This window comes from Benincasa hispida, chromosome 9, assembly GCF_009727055.1.
Source record: "Benincasa hispida cultivar B227 chromosome 9, ASM972705v1, whole genome shotgun sequence".
In the NCBI taxonomy this organism is placed as follows: Eukaryota; Viridiplantae; Streptophyta; class Magnoliopsida; order Cucurbitales; family Cucurbitaceae; genus Benincasa; species Benincasa hispida.
In genome coordinates, this window is record NC_052357.1 from 12,200,690 (window position 1) to 12,213,140 (window position 12,451).

At 31.5% G+C, this 12,451-nt stretch overlaps 1 protein-coding gene across 1 annotated transcript; it reads left to right on the forward strand.

Annotated features, from left to right (window-relative positions):
- Positions 1-1,645: 1,645 nt before the first annotated feature.
- Positions 1,646-4,881, forward strand: LOC120087094. Its single transcript, XM_039043976.1, has 8 exons — positions 1,646-1,988; positions 2,069-2,155; positions 2,227-2,481; positions 2,592-2,756; positions 2,842-2,895; positions 2,993-3,139; positions 4,022-4,246; positions 4,433-4,881. Exons 1-8 carry the CDS (start codon positions 1,833-1,835, stop codon positions 4,583-4,585), a joined length of 1,242 nt encoding a protein of 413 aa, XP_038899904.1. The 5' UTR covers positions 1,646-1,832; the 3' UTR covers positions 4,586-4,881.
- Positions 4,882-12,451: the final 7,570 nt, after the last annotated feature.

The following is a 12,451-nucleotide window of genomic DNA, read 5'->3' on the forward strand; positions in this document are numbered from 1 at the left end:
AAATGTTGAAATACAATAAGGGTTTGGTCCGTTAAAAAAGTATCCGTGCTTCATAGCCTAGCAACTCAATTACAACATGTAAATAATTTCAGTTTCTACATTACAAGACAAAACCTATTGAAAATCCACCCATTACATAAATCTCAAAAAGTGTTCCTATATCGACTACATGTTGTTTTGCTACCAATTTGTTAGAGAAAATGGCCTCATACCATTGAAGATAATTATCCTTTCTTATAAATCCCATGATCCATTCCTTATTTAACCGATGTGGGACTTTGATCGCATTCCAACCCAACAATAATTAGCATAGAGAAGAATCAAGTACCTTATATAGCATGCACTTGAGGGTGGGCAATTGTGTCCTTGTTTTGAACTTGATTAGGTCTTAGAAGATTACGTTCCAGAATCTAAGTTTTTGTCAAATCTTGAGTCTAATCGATTTTATCTTCAATTTTGTTTTCTCTTTATAAGTTTGTCCCTTAGATTCAAAATTAGCTAAATAACACTATCATTAATTCAACTCTACATGATCAACACACAATCTCAAAGTTATTTTTGTTTAAATTAATATAGAACAAATTCCATTAAACACCAAAATTTTTTAAATTTCCCATGTGTTCATCACCCCAATAACTCTTCTAGAGGAAAGAAGTGGAGAGTGGGCTAAAAAAACCCACTAAAACTTTTTTTATTTTTTTAATTATTTTTTATTTTTGTAAATCTCTCCACTTTCCTTCCCCTACCTCTTTCCACCATTTATTTTTCTTTAAATTTTTAAGTTTTTTTTGTTAAAAAATAAATTTTAACACATGGTCCATAATGCCCCTACTTGACTTCTGTTTTTGGGGACAAACAAAATGGCGTCGGCAGTTTCTGTTGGACTGTAGCAAACTGGCCAAGGGCATGTTGTAAATAATAATAATAATAAAATAATAATTTAATTTAAATTAAATCAAAATGTGCCCTTCTTCTCTTGTACACATCATTGGTAGAGATATGGCACAAAATGCCATGGGACAATTGTCCTTAATTAAAAATCAAAGTTTTATTTTAACATAAAAAAAAATAATTGATTACATTTTAAACTGAGTTCGTTTAACTATCCATTCACTATGATAATTTTTTTTAGTAAATATTAAAAAAATATACATCCTTTTGCGGTCAAACATCTCAAACTAAATACATTTACTAACAAACATCTTACACTATATACATCTTTTTACAGTTCATCCAACTATGCAATTAGACTTTGTCATGTAATAATTTTTTTAATAAATACTTTTTAGTTTATTTTTTTTCTGTTAGGTAATTAGAAAGAATTGCAAAAAAGATAAATACAACTTAAGATATACTAAATATTGTTCTTTTAAAATTGGTTAAAATATAATTTCAATCTATAAACTTTGAGATTTTGATCATATTTTGGTCTCTGAAATGTCTTTATATATTTTGAATAAGTCATAAATTTAATAACTAATGATAAGCTAAAACTAAATCTAAAATTCACTAAAAATACAAAAACTAAAATTAGATATTTTAAAAGCAAAAAAACTAAAATGGAGCAAACTTTGGTAATATTAAAATGATATTTTAACCCTTGAAATCTTCATTTTTTTGTATGGTTGTAAAATAAAACTCATTGTGAAAATTTATGGGCAGCCAGAATTCTTAAAATATTAATATCTCTTTCCTCTTTTTCTCTCTGCTAAGTGCTTCTAAACACACTTATTCTGAGAAATTAGCTTTAGCTTCAATCCCATTCTACTACCCAATTTTGCTTTTCAATTCCATAAAGTTCTGTTACTTTTTCCTCTCAAAAATTCAGTGAAATGGGTGTTCTCAAGCTCCTCTTCCTGCTGCTCTTAATGCTGATTTCTTTATCTGCTCCCACAGTGGCCGGAAAAACCACCCGCCACCGTCACCGGCGGCTCAAAGTTCACTCCCACCTGAAGAAGCTGAATAAACCTCCTGTCAAGTCCATCAAGGTCTTAAAACTTCTCAATTCTTCAATTTTTGTTGCTTTCTTTTTTCCCTCTGTTCTTTTAAAATGGCTTTCTGAAAACAGAGTCCAGATGGGGATATAATTGATTGTGTTCATATGGCTCATCAACCAGCTTTTGATCATCCTCTTCTCAGAAACCACACAATTCAGGTCTTTTTTTTCCCCTTTAACTTCTTCAATTTTTGGGGTTTTTTTTTTGTTAATGTTTTTTTGTTTTACAGATGAGTCCAAATTTTCATCCAGAAGGGATTTTAAGGGAAAGTAAAGTATCTTCAAAAGCTTCAAAATCAAAGGATATAACTCAATTATGGCACTTGAAAGGAAGGTGTCCAAAAGGGACAATTCCCATTAGAAGAACAAAAAAAGAAGATATTTTAAGAGCTAGTTCAGTGAAAAGCTATGGAAAAAAGAAGCCTCATGCCACTGTAAAACCAACCTCCATTGATATTGATCTCAATGGACAAAATGGACATCAGGTACACTTCTATAAAACAGAGTATTTTTTTTAATTCTCAGAAAGGGATTTTTTTTTTCTTCTGAAATATTGTTTTGAAGTTTATGTTGCCTTTGCTTTTGGAGTTGTTAGCATGCAATCATATATGTTGAAGGAGGACAATACTATGGAGCTAAAGCAACTATAAATGTTTGGTCCCCAAAAATTCAACAAACAAATGAATTTAGTCTCTCACAGATCTGGATTCTTGGAGGAACTTTTGGGGAAGATCTTAATAGTATTGAAGCTGGTTGGCAGGTGTGTAAAATGTTTATAATTTCTCAAAATTTGATGAAAGATTTCAATTTTTCTGAGCATTTTTTTTCTTTTTTGAGAAAAACAGGTCAGCCCTGATTTGTATGGAGATAACAACACTAGACTGTTCACTTATTGGACTGTGAGTTATTTTGGAATTTTTTGCTTTCAACTTTTATGAATTTTGATAAAAAAATATGAAGAATTGAAGTTGATTTGAATTTGTTGTTTTTAAACAGAGTGATGCATATCAAGCAACTGGTTGCTATAATTTGCTCTGTTCTGGGTTTGTTCAAATCAATAATGAAATAGCCATGGGTGCCAGCATTTTTCCTATTTCTTCTTACAAAGGTTCTCAATATGACATTAGCTTGCTCATTTGGAAGGTGAGTTCCCAAAACAAAATTTAATTTTCTTCAAATTTTGAATTGGGTCTTGATTATATATATAAAATTACTATTACCCACTTGGGTTTTCTTCAAAAATTGAGCTGAAACCCCAGTTACCCACTCCAATGTTCTCCCAAATTTGAACTGGGTTTTAATCAGAATAGGAACAAAACCACTCTCTCTCTTTGATTTTTCTCAAAACATTGGACTAACTCAGTTACTCAATTCTCCTTCAAATTTTGATTTCAGGGAAAAGAGAGAAAAAAAAGCCACTCATCCACTTGAAATTTCCTCATAAACCCACTTACCCACTTGATTTTTCTTCTAAATTTGAACTGGGTTTCAATCAAAACAGGAAAAAACTCACTCACTCACTTGATTTTCCTTAAAAATTTGATTTGGGCATTGATCAAAACAGGGAAAAGAGAAAAATAAAAAACCCCACTCACTCACTTGAAATTTATTCAAAAACTCACTTACCCACTTAATTTTTCTTCCAAATTTGAACTGGGTTTTAATCATAACAGAAAAAGAATCACTTACTTGATTTTCCTCCAAATTTTGATATGGGTATCGATCAAAACAGGAAAAAGAGAAAGGGAGAAAAAAAAACCCACTCACACACTTGAAATTTCTTCAAAATCCCACTTACCCACTTGAATATTCTTCAAAATATGAAGTGGGAGTTAATCAAAACATCCCAATTTTTTTCCAATACAAAAAAGAAATTACTCGTGCTTTTAGCCACCTATTCTAAAGGGTTTGGAAAAACAGAGAATCTCTGACAAACGTGTTCAACTTTTTACGTTCATCCATTAAAGGGTTCTGAATGGTTAAAATCTATTTTTTTTTTTTTTTTACTGGTTTTGTAATTTGTAGGACCCTAAGGAAGGAAACTGGTGGATGCAATTCGGAAATAAGTACGTTTTGGGGTATTGGCCAGCCTTCCTATTTTCATATCTGACCGACAGCGCCTCCATGATCGAATGGGGCGGCGAAGTTGTTAACTCTGAATCCGACGGCCAACATACTTCCACTCAGATGGGCAGCGGCCACTTCCCCGGCGAGGGCTTCGGCAAAGCCGGCTACTTTCGTAACATTCAGGTTCGATAACTCGCTCTAATTTTTAAATATGTTTAATTGCGTTGTGAAGTGACCATTTTTTATCCTTTTTTAGGTATTTGAAATTCCAATTTTATCAAACGGAGATTAGTTCGTTAGTAAATAAATTATAAAAAATGTATTGTGTAATATAAAATTTGATTAATGATTGATATTGGTGTAAGGCAGATTGTTGGAGAATCCAACAGCCTCCGAGCGCCGGAGGACATCGGAACTTTCACCGAGCAACCGAGTTGCTATGATGTTGAAAACGGCAAGTCCGACGACTGGGGGAATTACTTCTTCTACGGCGGCCCCGGCAGAAACCCTAACTGCCCCTGATTTGGATGGGATATTTTCTTTCTCCTCTAAATATTATCAATTTATAAATATATATATATAAATGCATTTCTTGTGCATTATTAATTATATTTTTAGTGGGTTTTTGTTTTTATTTTTATTTTCAATTTTATTTTCTTTTGAGATGTTTAACTGATGAAAAAACCTCTCTCTCTCTCAGTCTTTCTGTATGTGATAGAGGTTCATTTGTTTGTTTTCATAAAGCTTAGAAACAGAGGCTGATGATTTGTTCTATCTCTTTGGAAAATGTGTATAAGTGTGCTTAATTATTTGGGAAATTTCTTCTTCTTTTCATTCTTTGTGTTTTTATTTTGCACACTTTCTTTCAGCTTTGTATCACTTTTTTTTCTGGTTGGATTAATTACTAGGATTATATAGTAGATTCTTCTTCTAATTTTAGAATGGTGTAGCCCATAGTAGAAATCGATATTTTAACGTTGATATCAATATCAAAATTTCAATTTTACAAATTTATTAATATTAATATCAATATTAATCTAGGGTCTTGATTGCAACCAATAACAAAACAACGTGTGAGTTAAATGATCACATTTCGTGATTGATTCTCTATCAACCAATAATGTGGGACTATTAACATGGTAAAAGCTAAACCGTTTGAAATCGTACTCTTTCTACTACTATGATAATACATAAATCGTTTCAAATTTGTTGGGACTTTTTTTCGATATAGAACACTCATGTCGATAAAATGATTTGAACCCCATTTTTTTCGTTTTTTATCCAATGCTGAATCAATGACCTATGTTATGTATAAAGTAAGAATTTTTTTTTGGATTTCAAGAAAAAAAAAAAAAAACTTTGCTGACAATTGTTCGTTTGGTCAGAAGAGTTCCTCCAACTATTCAGGTCTTGGATTAATGATCAATATATATTTTTTTAATTTTTCTTCGTGGAATATGAATAGAGAAAAGAGGATAGACTCATTACATTCAAAAAGATATATGAGAACTAAAAATAATTACAATAATTGAGCGTGTAACAAATCACCTAGTATAAGTTTAAGAAAGTAATGGTAATAAACTCCTGAAAAACACTATGTGTATATTATATTCATATGTAAGTTTAATATTTATGTAATCCATGCATAAAATTAATAAATCTCCATATATTCCTTGAAATAAATAGCAAATAATTCATATATCAAACCTAGGTTCAAATTATTCTTAATTCTTTAAATTTTGATCATCAACAAGAATATAGCTCAACTGATATAAAACAAGTTCTCTAGAGATTAGAGAGCTATACTCCACATATTATATAGAGCTAAAAAAGTGTAGTGAGAGATTCGAATTTTTGATCTCCTAGTTAAGACTCGAATATTATATGCTAATTGAACTATGTTCATGTAGAAATACAATTAAAAAATAAAAAATAAAAAAAACTTTACTCACATGTGTGATTTGGTTATATTATTCCATAAGGATGGCCTTAAGAATATACTTCAAAAGTTGTTGGCAATATTATTATTTAAATGGTTTTATTCAGATCAAGGTGTGAATTTTCTTTTCACATATTCCATATCCCATAACCAAAAGAGAAAAAAAAAAAGGTGGGTCAGAAGAGTCAAAGTCAACCTCATTTTTTCGAGCAAATTCATTGTTGGGTCGTTGGATCCATGTGAAATGTTGTTGTGTTCGAAATATGACAGATAATGTTTCAGTTTTAGCTCAAGCAATATTATTCCATATCAATTCTACAAGAAAATAATTGAAAATTTTGAGAGAAAATAAGGATAATATATTTTTATGTATATATAAGAAGAACAAAAGTACATTACTGCACCACATGATATCAAGAAAAACAAAAACGAATCTAATCTATAAGAGTCTTGATTGGTAGGTAATCTAAAAGTAAAAATTTGAAAATAAGAGATTCGATGAAAACAAAGTTGTATTTCATATTTTCAAATATGTATTTGGTAGCATATTTAGAAATTAAATTCCAATTTAAACAAATTTTTAAAATGTGATAAAAATATATTTAGTTACTCACTAAATACTAGATTGAATATAAACCATTACTAATTAATTTCTAAACTTGTTTTATGTTAAAATTTTTGTATAGTTATTATTTTGTAATATCATATAATATATTACATATTTAAATTCAACAAATATAATTGAGTTTTTAACATGAAATAGTATAATTGTGTTTTTTTTTATCATTTTTAATTTAATTATGTATTTTAAAATTTTGAATTCAAAACCTGAATCCACTTAAGACATAAAAAAATTGTTCTAAAAAATTGCTATTTGTATCACAGAATCCGGAAACAGTTTTTTAGAAACAGAATCAAACTGCCAAACAAACACATATTTGCTGAACTTATTGAATCTAAAAACATAAAATAGAATCTGAATTACCTACCAAATAAATCATAAATTATTCATGAGAATAGATTCCATTCTAGCCGCTTTTACTTTATTACAAAATTGTGTAATTATTATTATTATTATTTTCAACTTACATAGTAGAATGTTGGTACTTATAGAATATGGACCCTTCCTCTCATCATTTTCTTATAATTTGTGAATGGAATATCTAAATTGAAGTTAATTATTGTTTATTTTTAAATTACATGCTTTGAAATAATGATGTCAAAGTCCCTACTTAACCCAAAAGTTTAAGCCTAAGGTTGATAGATTATTAGTAAATTTGATTTTATATATATTATTAATCATTTAACTCCCTTTACATATTAAAAATAAGTAAAGAAAAGTAAATGTTGAAGTTTTCACATCGAAAAAGATGGAAAGATACAATCTCACACATATATAAATTACATCTTTCGTTACAAATTGATTTTGAGTAGAACCTTATATTTATGTAATGTGGTATCAGAACCCATAAAGCCTAAACAAGTACTTGACTAAAAAAAATAAAAATGATTCGACCTTAAAAAATACAACAAGAAATCTGAGCTTTGATATCGGTTGCAAAAACTAAAACGAATGTACAATGTCAGGTTTTGAAAAAAAAAAGTGGATCTTTAATATCGATTTTAAACCGACACTATAGGCATATCAATAATGTCAGTTTAAAACCAATATGAAAGATCCTTTTTTTTTAATCCACTAATTTACTCAATTTTTTAGGGTTTGAAAGGAAGTAAAGGTGCCATTTTTTTCTTCTTCCTCAAATTCTAGCTGCCAACCTCATCTCCAACATCTCTCTCTCACTTCAACTCGCTCTCATGCAACGACCTTGATGGTGTTGACATTCAACATGCGGAAGCAATTAGGATCTTACGCACTCTAATTCCATTAATTTTATCAATCAAGCAAGAATGTTCATATAAAGGAAATAGGGTTTCTGAGGTATACCTTTGAAGAACTCTACAATCCTTTAGTTCCAGCTTGAATCTTCATTCCAAAAACTTGTAGACTACCACTCGATCTTCCCTACTATACTCTAGGACATTAAATTGAATTGTGGAATCCAAAACAAAATTGAATTTAGGGAGGATTGGAGAGAAAGTCTGGTTTTGGTGTTAAAGGGTGCAGCCAAATTTCAGAAATTCAGTCATGCATATATCTCTTTTCAGTTGAAGGTTTTTGGTTTTTAATCAACTTAGTCATGCAATCAAATTGCATATCATCTTGACACTAAACACTAAGAGGATAATGGAATTGGAGGTGGACAAAGTGGGAGAAACACCTTAAACATTTTTCCAATTTTTATTTTAATTTAAATTGATTTAAAATAAATTTTCAAATTTGGAATCCAAATTTAAAATTAATTGATTTTTTAACAAAATCAATGTGAAATCCAATTTCAAAAAATGGAAAAATTTATAAAATTAATTCCAATAATTAATTTTTAATAAGATTAATTTAAATTAATTAAACTATTTTAATTAATCAAATTTGATATCTAATATCAAATTATTAAACCACCAATTCCCAATACATGAATCCCTATTCATGTAATAATATTTAAATCATATTTAAATATTTTTCAATTTCTCCAATTTTGTTAAATTTCAATAATTAAACGTATAATTATATCGTATATAATTACTGATTCCCTTAATTCAAATTTGAACGTTTCAAATTTACTCATCACGATATTCTAAGGTTTAATCCATTTGTGGGCTAGTAAGGGGACATAATGGACTTACAGATCATGGACTCTAACAATCCGAGATTAATTGACTAAACTCTTTAAATTGAATTAATCAACATTTGTTAACTACTGGGTCATTTTACTAAAGCTAGTAGTTGCACTTCCCTCACTGTAGATATATTTCTGTCCACTTGATTTAACCATAATCAGTAAGTCAACCTTTCAAAAGCTATTCATAATAACGGCCAGGTCAAAAGCTATTTTACCCCCGAGATTACATCTTGTTCCTTAAGTCCCATTGATCCTTTAATGAACAATTGATTTGTGATCCAATCATCAAACCGAGTCCCTCTCGAGCCAATAAGAGGGTGGAGGCTCTTGTTCAAGACCTGGAGTCAGTACTTAAGTGAACAACCTCTCTACTATCCCTAAAAGCGGGTAAGAGTAAGTTCCGTCTTGTACCCTATGTCCCCAGCTATCTAGTTCGTAATGGGAGGCTTATTGAGTCAGCGGTGTTGAGCAAACTCTCCTCTATGCAAATCTAAGGATAATCCAAAATAAACAAGAGTTCATAGTTAGCTCAGGATTAAGGTCAATTTACCTAGGTCATCACTTTGAAATAGTTAGTCTTGAATAGTAAATAGCGTTATAAAGTAAGAGTGACTTATTTCTCGGTTTGCTCTTATACAAACTCTTTATATAGGACACACTCACTCGCATGTCTCCACATGAACAATTCAGAATCACATCGTTTGTACTAAATATAAAGTGGACCGCATTCGATAGTGTTTCCAGAATAAGGTACCCAACCTTATCCTTATACTATAGACCGTTTTGGCTATCTACTCGAACTAGATCCATTCTTATGTCTCCACATAAAGTCACAGTACTCATGTAATAGCCATGGATCTTAGTTTATTGGATTTAGTTTTTATAAATTCAATTCAATAACAGTTTTATTGAATATGTTTAATTTTACGAACTGCGAGTTTTAGAACATACAACCCAACAAATTCCCACTTGGACTAGAACTCCAGTGAGTTTAAATATATACAAATATATACAATGTTGAGTATGAGAGAATAAATATAATAAACTAGAGCATCAGATACCCATTAATTCTCCCACTTGTCCTAGATTTATCTATGTCGTAGTCCTAGTCCCAATAAGTGACCCTCAAACACTTTAGCTATGAGGGCCTTTGTAAAATGATCAACTAAATTGTTTTCTGAGGTTAGCTGTGTGACGATCACGTCTCTTTGGTGTACTATCTCCCTGATGAGATGGTACTTGTGTTCAATGTGCTTTCCACGCTTATGGCTTCTTGGTTCTCTGGAATTTGCAACTTCTCTACTGTTATCACAATAGAGGGTGATCGGAAGATGCCTATTTAGAACTACTTTCAAATTGGTCAAGAACTTCCTAAGCCATATTGCCTCTTTGGTTGCTTCATATGCAACTACGTACTTCACTTCCATGGTGGAGTCAGCAATATAATTTTGCTTTATACTCCTTCATACTATACTTCCTCCATTCAAAGTGAATACTGATCCTAAAGTTGATTTTCTAGAATCCACTTCAATTTGAAAATCAAAATCAGTGTATTCTATAAGGATCAGATCCTTAGCACCATAGACGAGCATATAGTCCCTCGTTCTTTGAAGATACTTGAGGATGTTCTTAACAATAGGCCAAAGATCAAATCCAGGATTGGACTAATATCTATTGACTATTCCAACTGCATAGCATATGTCGGGGTGTGTATACAATATGACATACATCAAACTTCCAATTGCTGATGCATAGAGAATTTGTTTCATAACCTCAACTTCTTGAGGTGTCTTAGGACATTGTTCCTTAGACAAATGAATTCCATACCTAAAAGGTAACATACCTCTCTTGGAATTCTGCAATTTATATCTAGACAACGTCTTGTCTATATAAGATGTCTGAGATAATGCAAGCATTCTGTTTTTGCGATTTCGAACTATTTGGATTCCAAGAACATATTGTGCATCTCTCAAATCCTTCATTGGGAATCGCAAAGCTAGTCATCTCTTAACTTCAGCTAGGAATTCTACTTCATTTCCAATTAGTAGAATATTATCAACATATAAAACTAGAAAAGCTACAGCCTTGTTGACAATCTTCTTATAAATATAAGGTTTGTCAACATTCTGTTCAAAGCCATCAGATTTCATCGCAGTGTCAAATCTCATATTCCAGGATCGAGATGCTTGTTTCAACCCATAAATAGATCTTTTAAACTTGCAAACCTTTCGCTCTTGACCCTACTCTATAAACCCCTCTGGTTGAGACATATAGATACTTTCTTTAAGATATCCATTCAGAAAGGCTATCTTGACATGAAGGAAATCAAACATGAGGATTTCCATAAGTAGCAGAAGGAACATTCCAAATTCCATTCGAAATTGAACATAAACAATTATAGTACAAGAACAGAAACTAACAGGTCATATAAAAGTAGAAATTACAGCATTTACAAGAGTAAGGGATAGAGTATGAAGAAACAATCTTTAAGAATCCCTCGATTAGTCCAAGCGTCCAAGACTAGCGCTCGAACGCAACGACCAGTACACAACACGAATACAACGAACGACCAACGACTCCTCGAAATTAATCGAATTGAGTGACGACACCACCACAATGATTACTTTGGTATTCTCGGTGTGAGAATCCAGGAGTTGTGGGCTTTGTATGATCTTGGCTTGAGGAAGAGGCTAGAGGACAACGATCGTGTAGATGATCGAGCAAGTGGGAGATAGGAAACTATCTATCGTATAGAGGATATGCTTGATCGTGTAGTAAATGACAACCTATCATATAGACTTAGCCACACGATCATTTAGCTATGATCAGCTGAATGATTATCGTATAGTCAAAGCCCCACGATCGTCTAGTCTCTGCACAACTATCGCTTAGTGAAACACTTTCACTTGATAGCTTCTCACCGTGAGTTCTTTCTGAATGAGGCAACTCTCCTAAATTTAGGAAAACATTTTTTCTTTTATCTCACAGTTACCATAAAACCACCAATAACCTCCCACTCAATCGTTATTAGAGAAAAAAAATTAATTATCATATAATTAATATAATATAAATAAATATGATAACCAACTTACCATACCATATTATATTTATAACCAATAATTTTAATATTTCATCTCATGAAACATACAAACAATAGTTCTTTTTCTATTTTATGGTACTTAATGTAAATCATATTTACATTAATCCTCCATTTGATGTATCTCATACATCACGCCAATTATATCATATATAATTGAATTTCCTTATGTTAATTTGAACACTTCAAACTAACTCCAAGAATTGATTCTCAACTAAATCCATTGAGCTACCAAGGGGGCCTTATGGACCTGTAGCTTGAAGCTTCAATGGTACGTGAATAATTGACTAAACTCTTTAGTCACGAGATCCACCATCCGTTCATTGCCGGGCACTCCACTAAAGACCGACAGCTGCACTCTCCTTAATACAAATATATTTCTATGTCCATATCAACCAACCAACAGTATAATAACCCTTCACAGATCGCTTGTAAGTACAGCTAGGCCAATTTACCATTTTGCCCTTTGTAGTTACATCTAACTCCTTAAGTACCACTGATTTCTCTAATGAACAATAAGTCATAATCCTACTATGACTGGGTCCTTTCTTCCAAAGAGAGGATGTGGCCACTATGTTCAAGACCCAGAAACAACCATTAAGGGTGCAATCTAT

Excerpts from the sequence above, each read along its gene's own strand:
- LOC120087094 (XM_039043976.1), top strand. The coding sequence starts at position 1,833 with ATGGGTGTTCTCAAGCTCCTCTTCCTGCTGCTCTTAATGCTGATTTCT. Across the intron at positions 2,482-2,591 it reads ATGGACAAAATGGACATCAG|CATGCAATCATATATGTTGA; the intron begins GTACACTTCTAT and ends TGGAGTTGTTAG. Across the intron at positions 2,757-2,841 it reads GTATTGAAGCTGGTTGGCAG|GTCAGCCCTGATTTGTATGG; the intron begins GTGTGTAAAATG and ends TGAGAAAAACAG.